Raw genomic sequence first — 20,270 nt, forward strand, 5'->3', positions numbered from 1 at the left:
TGTCATGTAAATTAACTGAACACAAAATAAATAAATAGATTAAAAAAAATTATAAATTTTTTTCCTAAAGAGTCTTCTCCTTGATAAGGGCAGGTCCCCATGCGGCTGCTAAGCCTATTTTTGCTAGCAGTCACTGCTCAATATTTTTAGGAGCAATTTATATAGCTGGTGGCCCCATGGATATTTAATTTTACTGCTTATCTTTGAAATAATTATCTTAAATTTTAGTTTTAGATGAAAAAATGTATGTAATACTTTTGGAGTAAATTTAGGAGAAATTATTGGAGGCAAATAAAAAGGAGGGAAAGAAATTTGTGGAGCCACATATCATTTTTCTCCATAAGCAGTTGCTGCTTATTTTCAGCCCCCCTTTTTTTCAAAGCTTATTTTTAATTTCTAAGCAGTAGCTGCTCCACTAAAATAGGGAGAGATTCCAATTTATCCAATTCCCCTAAATAAAAATTTGCATGCGGACACATCAGCTGCTTAAATTTAAGCAGATAATGCACTTAAGCAGCGGCATGGAGACAGGGGGTAAGTCTGATACACCAACTCCTAAACAATTTTCATATCTAAATTAAAAATCATATGCTCAACATTTCAAAGACTAGGGAGGTGATGTCTTCTGAACATGATTCTTGCAGTGCAGTGCTGCAAACAAGGAAATGCAACTTGAGAATTGCAATCAGCAATGGAAAGTGAAACCTTGATAGAGACTGATACTGCCATTGCAATGCCATTCTCAACATCAGAAGCAAATAAATGGTCATCATACCACTTTTGAAGACGAAGGCGGTGACACTGTTTCATTCTCATCGTGATCCAAGTAGATTGAATAACAATGCACATTTTTCACGTATCAAACATACTCATACAATGCCAATGCCAATGCCATTGAAATCCACTGCCAATCTCAATTTCAGAGCGTTATGTAGAAAGGATCAGTTGAAGGAGGCGCTACACATTCTGCTCACTACACACACACCCCCTGTAAACCCTTCTGCATATTTTCAACTATTGCAGACCTGCATTGCCAATAATGCGCTTTCACAAGGTACACAAATCCACTGTCTCATCACGCAGAGGGAATTTCCATTTATTACAAGTACACTTTTTCAAAATAAGCTTATTGACATGTATGTCAAATGCGGAAGTCTGGCGCATGCTCGGAAGGTTTTTGACGACATGAAAAAACGAAGTGTCTCCTCATGGAATACCATTATCGCAGCTTACCGAAGACATGGGTATCCTCACGAGGCATTGACATTGTTTCACCAAATGCAACGAACAGGTGTCGAACCCGATCACTTCGCCTTCGCCACCATACTACCAGCTTGTGCCAAAATAAGAGATTTGGAACAGGGTATGGACATCCATCGAAGCATAATAGAAAGGGGATTTTTGTCAGATGTTGTAGTTGCAAGTGCCCTGCTAGACATGTATGCAAAATGTGGAAGCATCGATAAGGCACGTGAACTGTTTGACAAAATGCCTGGAAAAAATGTGATCTCATGGAATGCAATGATCGCAGGATATGCACAAAATGGTGATCTTGACAAGGCTCTAAAGATTTTCAAAGAAATACCGGAAAGAAATGTGGTTTCATGGAATGCTATGGTCGCGGGATATGAACAAAATGGATTTGTTGAAAAGGCCTTGGAGTCATTTAAGCAAATGCGTTTGGCAGGCATAAAGCCTGACCGGGCAACCTTTGCCAGCGTCCTACCAGCCTGTGCCGAAATGGGATCTCTAGAAAAGGGTATGGGCATCCATGAAAGCATAATCGAATTTGGATTTTTGTCAGACGTGGTAGTTGCAAATGCCCTGATAGACATGTATGCAAAATGTGGAAGAATAGAAAAGGCACGCCAAGTGTTTAACAAAATGCCTGAAAAAAATGTAGTTTCATGGACGGCAATGATGGCGGGATATGCACAAGGTGCTTTTCTTGGCGAGGCTTTAAGGCTTTTTAAAGAAATGCCACAACCAGATCTCATCTCATGGAATACCATCATTGTAGGATATGCGGTAAATGGGTTTGCTGAAAAAGCCTTGGAGGCTTTTAAGCAAATGCAATTGGCTGGTGTAGAGCCTAACTCCACAACCTTTGCCAACATCCTCTCAGTCTGTGCCAAAATGGGAGTTTTAGAACAGGGAATGGACATTCATCAAATTGTAATAGAATGTGGATTATCGTCAGATGTTCTAGTTGCAAATGCCCTGATAGACATGTATGCAAAATGTGGAAGCTTACAGAAGGCACGTGAATTGTTTGAAAAAATGCCTCAAAGAGACGTGATCTCATGGACTGCAATGATTGCAGGATATGCACAAAATGGCGTTCTTGGTGAAGCTTTAAGGCTTTTCAAAGAAATACCTCAACCAGATGTCATCTCATGGACTGCAATGATTGCAGGATATGTGCAAAACGGGCATTGTGAAGAGGCCGTAGAATTCTTTAAGAAAATGCAATTAACAGGTGTAAAGCCAGATTCCACAACTTTTGCCAGCATCCTCCCAGCTTGTGCCAAAATTGGAGCTTTAGAACAGGGTATAGACATCCATCAAAGCATAATTGAAAGCAGGCTATTGTCACATACTACAGTTGCAAATGCCCTGGTAGACATGTACGCAAAATGTGGAAGCATACACAAAGCACGTGAACAGTTTGACAAAATCCCTCAAAGAGATGTCGTCTCGTGGAATGCAATGATTGGAGGATATGCACAAAATGGCTTTTGCAAAGATGCTCTCAAAATCTTTGAATTAATGAAGCACTCCGGAACACAACCTGATCATGTAAGCTTTACTTGTGTTTTATTAGCTTGCAGCCATGCAGGTTTAGTTGACGAGGGCTGTAAATATTTCAATGGAATAAGTGACTCATATTGCACTATGCCTACGCTTGACCATTATGTGTGCATGGTCGACCTTCTTGGCCGTGCCGGCTATCTCGAGGAATGTCTAAACTTTATCATCAAAATGTCAATTAAACCTGTGGTGGTTGTGTGGATGTGTTTGCTTGGTGCCTGTAGATCATATAAAAATATAGGGTTAGGAGTATTTACAGCAACTCTTCTTTTTGAGCTGGATCTTCAAAATGCTGCGACTTATGTTCTTCTGTCAAACATCTATGCAGAAGGGGGCAAGTGGGCTGAGGTTCAAATGATAAGGAAATTGATGAAAGATAAAGGAATTACCAAAACACCTGGATGTAGTTGGATTGGAGAACGTGAGATTGTACACGCTTTTTGTGTAGAAGACAGATCACACCCATGAACACAGTAGATTTTGGCAATGTTGGAGAAGATGTCTTGGAAGATAAGGCAGTCGGGTATATTCCAAATTCAAGACATCTACTGAAAGATGTGGTTAAGGAAGGAGACGTATTCCTCTGCCACCATTTTGAGAAGTTAGCAATCACATCTGGATTGTTAAGCATCTATCATGGAACGACTATTAGACTCATCAAAAACCTTTGAGTGAGTGCTAATTACACTGCAACCAAGTTTCTTTCCAAGATTGTTGCAAGACAGGTTGGTTTGATATATGCGAACCAGTTCCACCATTTGAAACAAGGAGAATGTTCTTTTGGCGATGCTAATTGCAACAATTGTAAACATGGGTTTTCAAAGTGCAGTATCAAACCTGGAGCAATAAAGAAGTGACCAGGTTTTATTTTCGATTTCTATAAGTAAATTTTCTGAGCATTTGGAGGTCCAAACCATGCTGCTGACTCCATGAAATCAGATGTATATTATGCCCGCTGCATCACTTCTTATTACTTCCTGCCTTGGGCAGGCAGATTATGTTGAGGATGTGAAGTCGAATAGTGATGACTATTCCTTTCTTCTTCTCCCTGTCTTTTCATCTACAAAGAGTTAAACATTGGTATATAAGAATGAGTGCAGATTGCTTATGTAATGAATCTGATAACTATTTATAAAGATATTGACCTGCTTGAGAGTGGGTGTAGCCTTTATGGTGAACTACTATAAATCTTGTGTTTTGTGTCTTGATCTTGTTTATGTTTTTCATATATGATTATGTCTTCATTTTATTTGCTTTTATTTAATTAACAAGTGGTAACAGAACTTACTTAGAGCCAAAGAGAGCGGAGATGGAAGATGATTGGGTGTTGGATCCTAGAGCTGGGTGCTTCTATGTAGTAAAGAGACACTGAAGTGGGAGTTGATCATTCTACTTCATATTCGCCGTTGTGTGGAATTTTAGCTGCTCGGAAGAGGCTTTTGGATCATTTAGATGATGTTGCTGATTCAATTATTGATGAATTCCTTAGTATGTTGGAATTTGACAGTGACATGGACCATATGCCAAAAATGAAAGGTGTTGTGGCTGCCAAGGTTGAAGGAGATGCAGACTCGCCAATGTGTTTTGAAAAATGATGGGAAAGATATCTGGCGATCCACCTCTATATGCTGTGTACATTGGCGGGATGAAGAAAGTGAGACTCCAACATCAACTAATGGTTTGATTGCAGATGACAAGGGAAGATCAAAAGAAAGAGGGAAGAGTCCAAGAAATCGTGAGAAATCACAAGGTCGGTCAAAATCCGAAGGTAGAGATGGTGGTTGTTAGTATTGTTGCAAGCAAGGCCACATCAAAAAGAATTGATAGTCTTATAAGAATACTGTAAATCAACCAAAAGAAGTGGATATTAGGTTTGTGTTTTTCTCAATTCTTGATGCAGCTGTGGCATGTATAAATGGTTTGAGCAACCATGAACCGAAGAGTGAGATAGAGCGTTTGCAAAGAGAAGCTGCTGAAGCTGATAGGAGGCGTAAGGAACGGGAAGAGGCCATGGCAAGAGCTGCTCAGGAAGCAGCTTTGGAAAGGCGGCGCCAAGAAAAGGCTCTATTAAATGTTGATGGTTTTAGAAATTCACAGGTGGAATGTAATCTATGGCAGTCAACATATAATAATGCACATAGTGCGCTGAAAAATGTTGATTCGCAGGTATTAAGGAATAAATTGCCACGGATGTTGGTTCGTAGGGGACATTTGATGGTCCTAGTGCCACTTAGGCGGTGAGGGAACCACCCCCTAATTCTGGTCTACGGGATTCAAACAACCACTTTTGTATCTTACGAGAGTTTGTGAGAGACAAGTTGTTCCCCGGGAGTCTAATTGGATGAGATGCTATCTTTTCCTAGGGACGCCTCAAATAGAGGTTAAGTCTGACATTGATTTTTTGGAGTATCCCACAGTGGAGACAATCTTTGATGTGGACCTCGACTCGTTGGGAAAACTGCTAACGCAGACCACAGAGAAGCTATGCTTTGAACTAGAAAGGGGATCTTGCTGCTATGATTCTTTATGGTTTCGGAGTCCGGAATACCATCTACCATTAAATTAAAGTACAGAGAAATGATTGCAATAGAGATTTAAAATTGTTTGACGCATCCATTTTGTGTTTGGAAACAAAAATAACTAACAATTGGGAGAAGTTCGATTCTCTTATGGCAAAGTAGGAGTACTTGGAAAGTGGGTCTGGAAGTGAGGATAATGAACACCCAATCGAGAATGTGAGGAGGTTTGAGAGCTCTGTGCCATCAGGGACTGATGATAATGTGGTTTCAAGAGAAATTTCGAGGGTACTAAGTCGTGGTACGAATGGCAATGTACTTGTAAGTGCAGATTTTAGAGGCAACGGGTGGAGTAAACATGTTGGTCCTGAGATTTTAGAGAATAATGAAAAGGATTGTTTGCAGGAAGATGATGGGAGGAGGAAGCAACAAAAGATGGTTTCAAAATAGGTTACATATGTGATGTAGGAGCACCGGTGTAGTTCTTATCGATTTGAACAGTTAGCAGTGGAATTGCTTGAAGATCGTGGCATTTCTTCTTGTTTAAGATTTTAGCATTGTGGATTTGGATTTACTCCCTTGAGTTCGTTGTCTTTGTCGTGTTCAAGTTTCATGCCATTTGGATTTGATTATGTTGAGATATCGATTTCGATATTGGCCCGGTTGATATGTTCTTACTGGTTAGTCTTGCAGAGTGTTGAGCGAAGTGGAATCGGGTTGCAGTTGATTTCCGTGACTTGTGGATCGTTAAAGATGTTGTTTTGGGCCTTGGCCGGTATTTCCGGAGGTCCGCGCATCATTTTATGCTTTTGTGATGTTCTTAGTGATTTGAGCCGACATGTTACCGTTAGCACGTTTCATGAACCAGTTGGTCTTTGGGCCGACTTGATCAAGTTGTTATTATTTGTGGACGGTATAAATGGAAGTTTGCGAATCATTTGAGGGGACAGAGGATAGAAGATAGAAGACAGAGTTAGAGATCAAGCGAAGATGTAGCACTGGCAAGATTCTGATCCGGTGGACTGAAGCCGGAAGGGATGAGGTCTAGATTGGGGTTTACCCGTTACCCTGTTTCCAGAGGCCGAATTGATGTGTAGATGATCTGCGGATCTAATATTTGTGTTGTAAGGATTGTTTGTATCCTGGACTGCGATCCAGCATGTGGCATATATAATTCTTCAAATTGTTATAAGAATTGTTTATACTGTTTACCAGTTATGTGTTATGTGTTGTTACCGATTGTTCTTTCTGCTTTATCTAGTGTTGTGATACCGGTTATCGGTATATCTTGCATGGTGTTTGTGTTAGGCTGCAAGGATGGGATGTCCTTCATTGGATCTCCCTACCTTGATTGCGTCAAATGGTATCAGAGCTGGTTTGTGAACCTATTGTTGGATAGAGTGTCGATTGTGCATCGGTTGGTTGGAGAGGAAGTTGAGGCAACTTGTGGACTTGTTCAGATCGCCGAACGTGAGGCAGAGCTAGACTTGAACAGATTGCTGATTGAGGTAGGTTGCAGAGTGGACGGATAGATCGCTGAGGAGAGGCAATCGGAAGTTGTAGTCAGATAGCCGAACCCATGAGGTAGTTGCAAGTACTTACTGATAGATCGCCAAACCGGATCAAGTGATGGTCCGACTCACTTTTCAATTTATCCTGAGAGTCTGATGTAGGAGCATCGATGTAGTTCTTACCAGTTTGAGCAATTAGCAGTGGAATTGCTTGGAGATCGTGGCATTTTTTCTTGCTTGAGAGTTTAGCGTTGTGGAGTTCATTATCTTTGTCGTGTTCAAGTTTCATGGCATTTGGATTTGATTTCGGTGAGATATCGATTCCGGTATTGGCCCGGTTGATATGTTCTTATCGATTAGTCTTGTAGAGTGTTGAGCGAAGTGGAATCAGGTTGCGGTTGATTCCCATGACTTGCGGATCGTTGGAGATATTGTTTTGGGCCTTGGCCGGTATTTCTGGAGGTCCGTGCATCGTTTTATGCTTTTGTGATGTTCTTAGTGATTTGAGCCGACATGTTACCATTAGCACATTTCATGAACCAGTTGGTCTTTGGGCCGACTTGATCAAGTTGTTATTATTTGTGGACGGTATAAATGGAAGTCTGTGAATCATTTGAGGGGATAGAGGATAGAAGATAGAAAACAAAGTTAGAGATCGAGCAAAGATGCGGCACCGACAAGATTCTGATCCGGTGGACTGAAGCCGAAAGGGCTAAGGTCTGGATTAGGGTTTACCTGACAACCTGTTTCCAGAGGCCGAATTGATGTGTAGATGATTTGCGGATCTAATATTTGTGTTGTAAGCATTGTTTGTATTTTGGATTGCGATCTAGCATGTGGCATATGTAATTCTTCAAATTGTTATAAGAATTGTTTATACTGTTTACTGGTTATGTGTTCTGTGTTGTTACTGGTTGTTCTTTATGCTTTATCTGGTGTTGTGATACCGGTTACCGATATATCTTGCATGGTGTTTGTGTTAGGCTGCAAGGATGGGATGTCCTTCATTGGATCTCCCTACCTTGACTGCATCAATATGATATGCAGAAGAATTTTGATATTAGTGACAATGTTGATGCCAGTACAACGCAGGATTCTATTTTGGAACACAAGACACAAAGCAATGTGGAAAACACTAGGGTCGCATGTGTTCTTGGCTATTCTAGAACTAATAGTAGTGCAATGGTATTTGCCGCAGGCATTATTGATTCACAAAAGGATTTTGCTGGTGTTTTGCCTATATTTGATGCAACACAGTCTTGAGACTTCCACAAAGATGTGCAAGGTCTAATTAATGAGCTTGATTCTCAGGGCACATTACTTGGAAGCAATTCAAGAGTTTTGTCACTTGCCACTTGTTGTCGTCAAAGGTTTGTGGCGCCGTTGTATGCTCTATGTGAAGTTCATAAGCATACATTTATTTATGATGTTATAGCCAACCCATTACCAACATCTTTGATAGAGGCGGTTAATCAAAGTTCACATGCATCAACATTGCTTACATTGACAAAGCCTAGGATAGCACTTGAAAGCAAGTGATTTTTAGAGGATGTAAGCATAGTTCTGCGTAAACATGCATCATGGTCGAGCTTAGCTCATGACATGACAGCTGAATTTCGTGGGCTTTGTGCTGAAAAGGCATACCTGCAACAATAACTAGATAAGATTCTAGGAGTTGAACAATATGCAATTCAGGCAATTGCAAATGCTCTTGAAGTTGTATCGATGACTATTGCAGAAAATAATGGATTGCAACTCATTGATATGGTTGAGAAGTTTGGAGGTTTAGATGGGCAAGTACAACAATACTTTGAAGGAATGGTTCAGAGGTGTAAGGATGTAGGGGCAACTATCGTCATTTGTCAATGGGGTTTTGATGATGAGGCAAACCATTTGTTGATGCACTTAGGCTTGCCAACAATGCGATGGGTTGGTGGAGTGGAATTGGAATTGATTGCAATTGCAATAGGTGGACAAATATTTCCAAGATCTTTAGAATTGATATTAGATAAGTTAGGCAAGGCTGGACTTGCGAGGGAGAAAGCATTTGGAACAAAGTAAACTCTTCATGATATTCGGTTATTAAGTTTTATTAATTCTGATTTGACTTGGAGAAGATTAATTCGAAGTGTTCGTGAACAAATTTGTGAAAAGTTAAAATGTTGCAATGCATGACTCACAATGTGAGATTAAGAATAAAAATGCAGGGGATATCATTGTTTTTGGTTGTATGGATTAGACCTCAAGTGGTAGATTGTTGGGGATGTGAAGTCTAAGAGTCATGACTATTCCTTTCTTCTTCCCTCCATCTCTTCATATTCAAAGAGTTAAACATTTGTATATAAGAATGAGTGCAGATTGCTTATGTAACAAATTTGATAATTATGAATAAAGATATTGCCTTGTTTAAGAGTGGATGTAGCCTTTATGGTGAACCATTCTAAATCTTGTGTTTCATGTCTTGATCTTGTTTATGTTTTTCATATATGTTTCTGTCTTCATTTTATTTGCTCTTATTTAATTAATAGATTATGGTATTCATGCAATTTCAAGAATTCTAATACAAGACACCAAAAATATAATGTTTAATTTTAATATTTTTATTAAATAAAATATAATTTTCAATTGGATGATATTACTTAAACTTGCATAAAATAATCATAGTCTTGCAAATTTTAGTTAGTAATTCTTCAAGAATTATTATTATTATTATCATTATATCATTCATGGGTTTTAGTTTGTTACAGATGGGTTGGTTGATATGCAATACAATTTTTTAAATATTCTACTATTATAGATTGATGGCCATAAAAGAAAAGCAAATTTTAGTTAGTAATTCTTCAAGAATTATTATTATTATCATCATTATATCATTCATGGGTTTTAGTTTGTTACAGATGGGTTGGTTGATATGCAATACAATTTTTTAAATATTCTACTATTATAGATTGATGGCCATAAAAGAAAAGCAGTTATTGCAATTATCAATTAGAGTGACCTTCCTCTCTACAAGTATGTTAGTCTCATCTCTCCTCCATTCTTACATCGACTAAACTTGCCACTAATCAAAAAAAAAATGAGCTTCTTTGCCTATGGCTGTGGTTTGAATAGTTCTGTGAAAGAAAGTAATAGCTAAAGGAAATAGAGACTGAAAAAACCGCACACAATTGACATAAATTACAATTGGTAGTAATACTTTATGCCATCTTACTTATATTCTATTATTCAATTTAGGACTATTCAGGCTCGGTCCATTTTACAACTATGTGATGCATTTTCTTGGTTAGCACATGTGGGCAAGTGGGGTACTGTAATTCAAGTTTCAGAGTATTTTAGCATCAATGTTTTAATGTTATTAATATTATACATTTTTATTGAAGGGTTATAGTTCAATTAGTTGAACGAAAATGGTGAAGGTGATGGTATTTCTTCACTTACACCATTTACAAAGTTCAAACTCAAAAGGGATTGTATGAGTTGGGATTAGGAAGTCTTTACATTGATTTATTAATTACTTTATTTCAATCCTATGATATCAATTTGTGGGACCCACCTCAATGAGTTGACATAGTACATGGAACATCACTAGAATGAAATGCAAGCTAATTTTGTGGAAATACCCGTCCTACTTTGTGGAACATCACTAGAATGAAATTTAAGCTAATTTTGTGGAAATACGCGTCCTACTTTGTGGACTCTACTATGTAGCTAAATTGGTGGCATGTGTCACATCATGTAAGAGATTATGACAAATCTTATGATAGATTGACAACAACAAACTATGATAGCTATAAGAGTCAAGATTATGACAAATTATGATAGGTGGAACCCAACTCTTATAGGCACCTATGAATGCAAGGTGTTTACATGCATAAGCGCATTGCATGTTTAGGAGGTGTTTGGCATGCAATGACATGTAAGGAGGTGTTAGGCATGCAAAGGTACAATGGTGCTTTCATGCAAGCAATCAAATTTTCCATGTGTCCTTTTATGGCATCTACTTTTAGAAGTTGCATGTTTTGCATTGTGAAATTTATATATTGGATACTTGTGCATTTTGTATCAATTCATCAAGTTGTTTGCAAGTATCATTATGTTGTTGGAATCAATCCAAAAATCTTGTCATTGTTGAAGACTTTGGATAAGAGCTTTGCTCTGAGACTATAATGTAACCATTGCTTACAAATAATACATTGAGATGTGCTTTTGGAGTGCAGGGTTTTTCTCTTGAAAATGTTTTTCCCATATAAATCTAGTGTTATAGTTATATTGATTATTTGTAGGTTAGTTTATTTTATCTAAATGTGTATCTTCATAGTATAATTGTTAAGGGTTTTAAGAAAAAATTCCCACCTTCTCCTCATTAGACCAGTGTAGGAAGTTTTTTTTGGTTACCTTGCTTCTTCTCAATTGGTATCAAAGCCTGACCAGTTTTGGTCCCCTTGTTGGGTAGAGGATTTTTTGTATTGGTTTTCATTTAAGTAGGAACTTATGGTAGAGCATTTTGTGAACCTGTAGCAGGAAGGAGATAGCAAGAACATTCATAAGGATAAAGATGGAGAAGTTTAATAGTGGTAATTTTTGAACTATAGAAGCTTAAGATAGAGGATACACTCATAGATAGAGATCTTTGAGTTGCAATATCCAATACTAAACCTATTAACACGACTCAATACAACTAGGAGCTAATGGATCATAAAGCCAAGGGTTTGATAAGACTCAATTTGGTAGACTTCATTTTGTTGAACAGTTAAAGAAATTGCAAAACACCTATGGAAGGAGCTTGGTAAAATTTATTAGGTTAAATCCTTGGTAAATAAGTTATTCATGATAAATAAGTTGTATTCTTTAAAGATGAAAGAAGAGGGTTCATGACTAATCATTTGAATGCCTTTAATATGCTCATTGCTCAATTGGGTATTGCTGGTGTGAAAATGAAGGAGGATTGTTGTGTGACTTTGTTTTGTTCACTATTAGTCTCGCAAGATCACCTTTTGGGAGTACCACTACCACCTTCAAGATGGATGAAGTTGTTGCATCACTACTTTATGAAGAGATGTAGAGAAAATCTTTGTAAATGGCTACAAGGGCCCTTCTTGTTTGTGGTAGATCTAAGGAGAAAGGCAAGAAGGGGGACAAGAAGCAAATAAACTCAAAATTGAAGTCTTGAGGGAGATCTAAGTCTCCTAGAAAGTCCAAGGCAAAGTGTTGGAATTGTGGCAAAACTAGTCATTTTTGCACAAATTTTAAAGATGGGGGAAAAATGAAAAACAAGAAGATTACCTTCGATTTTGATTCTAACAAATCATCTTAGGATGATGTTGAAGCATTTGTCGCATTTTTGGCAATGCATGCATCTAAAAATGTGTGGCTAATTGACTTTGGTCTATCTTTCCACATGACCTCACATAGGGTTTGGTTCTTAAAGTATCAAGAGTTTGGTAGTGGGAAGATGTACTTAGGTGAAGACTCTCATCTGAGTATTATTGGCCACAAAAGAGTTAAGATCCAATTCCTTGGTGGTAGAGTGAAAGGGTTTGATGGAGTTATGCATATCCCAAGCTTGGCATGGAACCTTCTTTCTATAAGCAAGTTAATGATGTGGGTGTGTAGGTTTTTTTCTCAAATGGAGGATGTAAGATGATAGAGGAACTATGGTTCTTTCTAAGAGTGTTTGGATAGGTACTCTATTTGATGCATGCACTATTCAAGCTATATGCATGCACTATTTAGTACAATAGTTCTTCCAACAAGTCAAAGAAAAAAGCTTCAAACTCTTCATTCTCACTATCAAAACCAACATCGAAGAAATATATTGCATCTACTTCTGATGGTTACTCTTTTTGGGTACATGTGTTCATGCTTTAGAGATGAAAATTCCAATAGAAAAGATAATGTTATCAACATAGACTTTCACCATATTAGTGAGAAGGGTCTTAGAGCCTTGAAAACTAAATGCCTCATAAAGGGCCTTGATGATTGTTATCTCAAGTTCTATTTTGTGAGCACTATGCTTATGGAAAGAAAAAACGCATTAAGTTTTATTTCAATTCTCACAAAATTTTTTGGATGTTGGACTTTATTTGTTTTGGTGTGTTTGGTCTTGTTAACGTTCCTTCAATTTCTAAATCTTAGTATTTTGTATCATTTATCAATGACTATAGTAAAAGGAAATTTGTTGATTTTCATAGATGCAAATCTAAAGACTTTAGTTAGTTCGAAGAGTTTAAATACTTTGTAGAAGACCAAACTAGTAAAAAGATTAAGTGTTTGAGGAGTTTCAATTTTGAAGGTCACAAAATGTCAATTTCATGAAATTAAATTAAAATTTGAGAAGCAATACACATGCAATCCAATCACACCCACAATGCCCTCCTTTCCAATCCAACATATTCCTCTATTCAAACAAATTCAATCATTTCCCTTTTTTTTATAGTATTTTTATAAAATGAGGAATAAAATAAAAAAAATTCAGCCTTTTTCATTTTAACTCTTTTTTCCATTTCTATTTTACTAATTTCCTTTTTCACCAAATACATTTATCTACCAATTTCAAACTAATTAAAAAATTCACATATATAAATTTTCAATGCAGATAACTAATAGTTATTCTCTTTCCTAATTTTCTAATATTCAATGCATCAAACATTATAAATATGTAATGATTCATCCATTGAATATAATCGAATTTAATGAGAGAATAAATAATGTCAATCACATATTCAAGACTTAATCACAACACAAGTAGAATCTAAAATCATAATTAATTTGGATCCATATTTACACAAGGTCTCAAAAGTTACATTTTGCACTCAATTTGAATACAGTAGAGGTTAGAAAACATATTAGACTCCTTGATATAAATGCCATTTGGGAAATAACATATACTTGAATACTGAAGTGAGAAAATAACCATGTACTTCACACTCACCCAATTGTGTGCAATACACATATATTATATGATCACATCTAAAATAGTTCAATATTAATGTGCATCATCCAAACAAAAGAATAAGGTATAATGAATATCAAAGCTAAATCCACAATCACAAAATAACTAGTTTAATAAAAAGAGCCTAATAGAGAAAGGAAGATAGATATAAAAGATTGAAAGTCAATCTCAACGTCTTCATACTCTCTCTTTCTCTCTAGATATAATTAGATTGATAAATAGAAGAATAGAGAAGGATATAGAGAAAAGATTGAAAGTCAATTTCAACTCTCTATTTTTTCTCTCTAAAATGAGATTATCAATTAGTTGTTATGCCGATTATGCCGAAAGGCATCTCCAATGACATAGAAATATCCATAAACAAAAATTTGATTTTGAATAAATTTGGTAAATGCATACATGTTTCAGTTTCTCTATAAGTATTATTTTATTACTCTGAATAAAATAGAATCATTGCCACTTGTCTCGAAGTATATGAAACTATTACATCTTTAATGAGAGTGAAAGAGTGCAGCATTATTCAGCTCCATGTTCTTCTTGACAACTAATAAATATGCAAGACAATTATGTGATATCTCTTACGTATATATTTTTTAGAATATAAATATACTAGTTTAGTACCAATACCATTTATTCAAGAAAAATACCAAAGTCATGGTATAATTTCAGTTTGATATCAATGCTTATTGATGTACAATTGTTCAATATGAAATGAATGTTTCTGTAAACGATCTAGTGACTATTGTATACTCTAATCAGATAATATTTTAATTCCTTTAACTACCTATTAATAACTACCATAATCCCATTCTTTATAATATACTTTAATTCAATATTAAAAAAAAATCAAATAAGACTTCTTTGAAGTACCCACCATACATCAAGATGTGATTACTGTGAATGTATTGATTTAAAAAGCATTAAGAGATGAATCTAAAAGCTCCCAGAACCGATATTTCTCCACACTCAGAACTGAAACATAGAAACAAATAAATAGATGGCAAGACACCAAATTGACGAAGATCATATGCAGATTGAATGAAAAGACACTCTTTCAATTAATTATAATCATACAATGCCAATGCAAAATACTTTGGCTGCCAATCTCAAACTCCCAGAACTATGTAGAGAGGGTCAATTGAACAAGGCACTACACATTCTGCTCACCACACACAACCCCACTTCGCATTCCAAAATATATCTTCAATTATTGCAGATCTGCATTGCCAAGAATGCGCTTTCACAAGGTATACAAATCCACTCTCTCGTCACTGAGAGGGTATTCCCATTTGCTTCACACATACCTTTTCAAAATAAGCTTATCAATATGTATTTCAAGTGTGGGAATTTGCTGCATGCCCGTAAGGTTTTTGACGACATGAAAGAAAGAGACGGCTTCTCATGGAATGCCCTAATTGCAGCTTACCGAAGACATGGGTTTCCTCGTGAGGCATTGGCATTGTTTCACCAAATGCAACAAATGGGTGTTCAACCCGATCGGTTTACATTTGCCACCATACTTCCAGCCTGTGCCAAAATAAAAGCTCTGGAACAGGGTATGGACATACATGGAAGCATAATTGAAAGGGATTTTTTGTCAGATGTTGTACTTGCAAATGCCCTTGTAGACATGTATGCAAAATGTGGAAGCATTCACAAGGCCCGCGAACTATTTGACAAAATACCTCAAAAAGATGTGTTTTCATGGAATGCAATGATCGCAGGATATGCACAAATTGGTGCTCTTTGCGAGGCTTTAAGGCTTTTTAATGAAATGCCTCTGCCAGATGTCGTATCATGGAATGCCATGATTGCAGGGTATACCCAAAATGGGTTATTTGAAAATGCCTTGGAAGTATTTAATCAAATGCAACTCGAAGGTGTAAAGGCTGACTCTGCAACCTTTGCGAGCATCCTCCCAACCTGTGCCAAAATGGGGACATTAGAACAGGGTAAGGGCATCCATCAAATCATAATAGAAAGTGGTTTTTTATCAAATGTTGTAGTTGTAAGTGCCCTGGTAGACATGTATGCAAAGTCTGGAAACATAACCAAAGCACGCGAAGTGTTTGACAAAATCCCTAAAAGGAATGTGGTCTCATGGAATGCAATGATCACAGGATATGCCCAAAATGGGTTTGTTGAGAAGGCCTTTGAGACTTTTAAGCAAATGCAACTGTCCGGTGTACAGCCAGTCTCTACGACCTTTGCCAGTATCCTCACAGCCTGTACCAAAATAGGAGCTTTAGAAGAGGGTATGAGCCTACATCAAAGTATAATCAAAAGTGGATTTTTGTCATACGTTGTAGTTGCAAGTGCCTTGGTTGACATGTATGCAAAATCTGGAAGCACTCACAAGGCATGTGAACTATTTCACAAAATGCCTCAAAGAGATGTGGTCGCGTGGACTGCATTGATTGCAGGATATGTGCAAAATGGATTTGTTGAAATGGCGTTGGAAACTTATAAGCAAATGCAATCAGCAATTATAAAGCCAGATTCCACCACCTTTGTTAGCATTCTCCCAGCCTGCGCCAAATTGGGAGCGTTAGAACATGGTATGGGTATCCATCAAAACATAATTGAGAGTGGATTTTTGTCAGATGCTGTTGCAAATGCTCTGATAGACATGTATGCAAAGTGCGGAAGGATACACCAGGCATGTCAGCTGTTTAACAAAATGCCTCATAGAGATGTCATCTCGTGGAATGCCATGGTTGCAGGATATGCTCAAAATGGCTTTTGCGAGGATGCTCTTAAACTCTTTGAAGTAATGAAGCACTCTGGAGTATATCCTAATCATGTAAGCTTCACTTGTGTTTTATTTGCGTGCAGCCATGCAGGTTTAGTGGATGAGAGCTGTAAATACTTCAATAGCATGAGCGACTCTTATTGCATGATGCCTGATATTGATCATTATGTGTGCATGGTTGACCTTCTTAGTCGTGCTGGCTATCTTGAGGAAACTTTAAACTTTATTATCAAAATGCCAATTAAACCTGTGGTAGTTGTGTGGACATCTTTGCTTGCTGTTTGTAGATCACTTAAGAATATAGGGGTAGGAGAATATACAGCGACTCTCCTTTTCGAGCTGGATCCTCAAGATGTTGGGACTTATGTTCTTCTGTCAAACATCTATGCAGAAGTAGGCATGTGGGATGAAGCTCAAATGGTAAGGAGATTGATGAAAGATAGAGGAATTAAAAAGAATCCTGGATGTAGTTGGATAGAAGGCAATAGAATGGTGCATACTTTTTGTGTAGGAGACGGATCACATCCACAGACAAATGAAATCTATGCAAAGTTGAACCGTCTCGCGATATGAATGCAGCATGGTATTTTCCAGATTCAAGACATGTACTAAATGATGTGGAGGAGAACAAAGAATTTTTTCTGCCATCATAGTGAGAAGCTAGCAATTGCATTTGGATTGTTAAGTACACCCCCTGGAACAACTATTAGAGTCGTTATAAACCTTCGATTATGTGTTGATTGCCACACTGCAACCAAGTTTATCTCCAAGATCGTTGCAAGACAAACTTTTATGAGGGATTGAACCGGTTTCATCATTTCAAACAAGGACAATGTTCTTGCAGAGATTATTGGTGATGCTTAGTGAAGCAACCTGTAAAGATAAATTTGCACCATAACAAGGTGCACTGTGGACATCTGGACCATGCTATTGACTTATTATTATCAAATGTAAAGCATCTGACGTGCATCACTGCCTACAGATACAATGACATTGTTTAAAAGCCCTGTTTTATGATACCCTGAAAGATGTCATGACATTAAACTTTTTTTGGGTAGCATGTATTTCTCTGAATGAAAAGCTGGAAGAGGAGATGAAGAATGGGAAAAGGTAAAAGGAGAGGAATGCTTGAAGAAAATGAAAATGTGCATTACTTGATAGAAATGTGAGAAAAGATGGCTGGGGTCTGGTTCGATTGGTGAGAGCTTTATGTGGTAAAGCAAGAGGTCATGAGGTTGAGTCTCTCTCAGCCCACATGATACCAAAGGACGTGTCATGCCAGCAGTAACGATCATGATAAAATTTTTACGAGGCACACTGCAGTTTATAGTGGAGGCTACCCGATTTCTGCAGTCTTGACAATCAATCTGGTGATTAGAGATTACAGGTTAGCATTTCTTGATTACATTCTTTACCCATCCTCTGTCATTTTGTGTGGTCCTTGATGGAGATCTAGACCATGCTATTGACATCATAAAACCACAGGTACAGTATCCAATGTGCATCACTGCCTACATATACATATGGTTATTCTTTAGAAGCCCCGTTTTGTGATTCCATCGATGTGTTATGACAGTGAACTGTATTTCGGGAAGTCTGCACTTCTCTGGATTGAAAATCTCAAGAGGAAACAGAGGGGGAAAAGGAAACTGAGAGAATTGCTTTAAGCCTCGAAGGAAATGAAATCGTGCTTGGATAGATGGAAAAGTGAGAAAATTGCTTACAATCTATCGGTCTTACAGATGATGGAAGAGAATCTCTTGATTTCATTTTTTACCCCATCCTATTGCTATGTCAGGTCTACCATTTGGCTTTTAATTACACGTATAAGATCATCTATTCAATTTATATATGTTGAGGTGGATTTGGTCTCTGTTATGCTTTGCATTTGTTTCCTTGATGAGAGAGCTAGAATAAGTATGAGCTCACAATTTTTTTTGGAGATTTAATTTGATTTCAATTTTTTTTGGTCCTATGATATAATTAAATAACGAAATTCTATATGCAGAAGTAAAATTACACTTTCAATTGATATATAGTTGGCTTGCTTGCATGAGCCTGATATACTTGCATGTGATGTTACAGGAAATAATAATAAAAAATGTAAAAATAAAATCAAACCAATATAATATCTCAACATTATTTATCAGTTCATAAACTGATGATGAGAGTGATCAAAAGTTCTCAAAAGTGAGTTTTGATGGGTTATAGATTACAGAGGTAAGTACAAGGATTGTATGGGAAAAGAAAAGTATTTCAGATATATATGAATTAAAATATGATGATGATTTGCTATAGGAGTTAGAGAAAAGAGTGTGGTAAATCCAACAAATGTTAAAAAAAACTAAATTTCAGGTGACAAAATGTTAAAAAAAACTAAATTTCAGGTGACAAGATATAAATTAAATGAGTTCTATATCTCATTAAATGTTAATGATATCATATTTCACTTGGTCCATCTAAAGTTATTTTACAAACCTTAGCTTAAACTATTATTTACAAACCTTAATCTTGTTAATATTTATATTCTCTTACATTCAATCTTATATGTAAGACCTTGAGTAACCTTTGTTTGTGTTTGATAGGTGTTACAAGAAGTTTGAGATCAAGAGTGCGCTCAATGGTATTTTTGTTATAGAACTTGAGGCCTTTATAACTCCAAGCAATAATGTTACCAAAATACCTACTTAATTGAATGAATTCTTTATCACCAATGCAAGAAATGTCGATCATAAGTTTATTTCTCTTAATTATTTGCATCAAGACAATCCTTTGATTTAATGACCATAGATCTACCCTTCCTTCCTTGATCATTAGAAAAAAAACTATAATCCAAAGCATCAATTCCTTGGGGACTTCATTATTCTTCGATTGAATGCTATAATATGTGGGTACAAGTTCTCTTTTGAAATAATTTTTGCTTCATAGTAGCAGAATCGATAGATATATACATCACTCTAAAAAAATGTCAATGATTAGGATAATTTGGGATTGTAGCCTAATCACAAAGTTGGATTGACTCTTATTTGTTTTGAGATCTTTAGAGTGGAATTACAAGCTCATTATGGTCATTTTGTCAACTTCATTATTCAATTTCCTTGGGATGACCTAAATATTTATGGCCTCAAAGGATTCCAACGGGTCTCATCATTTATGCCTTTAAGCTTTTAATAATGAGTTTTTCGTATAGAAGGCATTTGACTTGCTTCATTGCTACCTTAGTACCTCTTTAACACTTGTAACATTTTGATTCTTTAATTTTACCAAATTGCAATTCAAGTGTCAGTGCTTCATATCTAGATATGTTATCGATATGATTACATTACAACATATATAAGTATAGGTCTTTATTCCTTCAAAACAAACTAAAGTAATACCCACCCCACACCAAGCTTACATTTTGCCTCATCAAATAAAAAATTTGATATCCAATCGAATTATTTTTCTTCATTCCCAAAGACACTAGGAATCAAATCTCTCTTTTTGAATATACAATATGTATCTAGATTAGTTTTTTTCAAAGAATTATTCCATATTCCACTCATCAAGGTTAGCATTAGTGAAATTCATTGTCTCCTCATCTAACTCTAGAATCGAACATCCTAATAGATCCTTAAACATTATAACATAATCACTCTCATTCTACTCATTAGGTTTAACATGGTAAAATTCAATGTACTTGGCAACAAGTTTGACCTTAGCAGCCTATATAGTCTTAACAAGTCACG

General features: G+C 36.6%; 1 protein-coding gene across 1 annotated transcript; it reads left to right on the top strand.

The window, feature by feature from the left end:
- Positions 1-544: 544 nt before the first annotated feature.
- LOC131031385 (uncharacterized) lies at positions 545-18,420 on the top strand. The gene is made up of 7 exons (XM_057962496.2): positions 545-3,277; positions 4,234-4,392; positions 4,502-4,579; positions 4,712-4,977; positions 5,493-5,765; positions 8,534-8,895; positions 14,832-18,420. The coding sequence occupies exons 1-7, from the start codon at positions 763-765 to the stop codon at positions 17,113-17,115; spliced, it is 5,937 nt and encodes a 1,978-aa protein (XP_057818479.2). The 5' UTR covers positions 545-762; the 3' UTR covers positions 17,116-18,420.
- The last annotated feature ends 1,850 nt before the right edge of the window (positions 18,421-20,270 follow it).

Source organism: Cryptomeria japonica, chromosome 11, assembly GCF_030272615.1.
Source record: "Cryptomeria japonica chromosome 11, Sugi_1.0, whole genome shotgun sequence".
NCBI lineage: Eukaryota > Viridiplantae > Streptophyta > Pinopsida > Cupressales > Cupressaceae > Cryptomeria > Cryptomeria japonica.

Excerpts from the sequence above, each read along its gene's own strand:
- LOC131031385 (XM_057962496.2), top strand. The coding sequence starts at position 763 with ATGGTCATCATACCACTTTTGAAGACGAAGGCGGTGACACTGTTTCAT. Across the intron at positions 4,393-4,501 it reads AGATGCAGACTCGCCAATGT|ATGACAAGGGAAGATCAAAA; the intron begins GTTTTGAAAAAT and ends GTTTGATTGCAG. Across the intron at positions 4,978-5,492 it reads TGAAAAATGTTGATTCGCAG|GAGTACTTGGAAAGTGGGTC; the intron begins GTATTAAGGAAT and ends ATGGCAAAGTAG.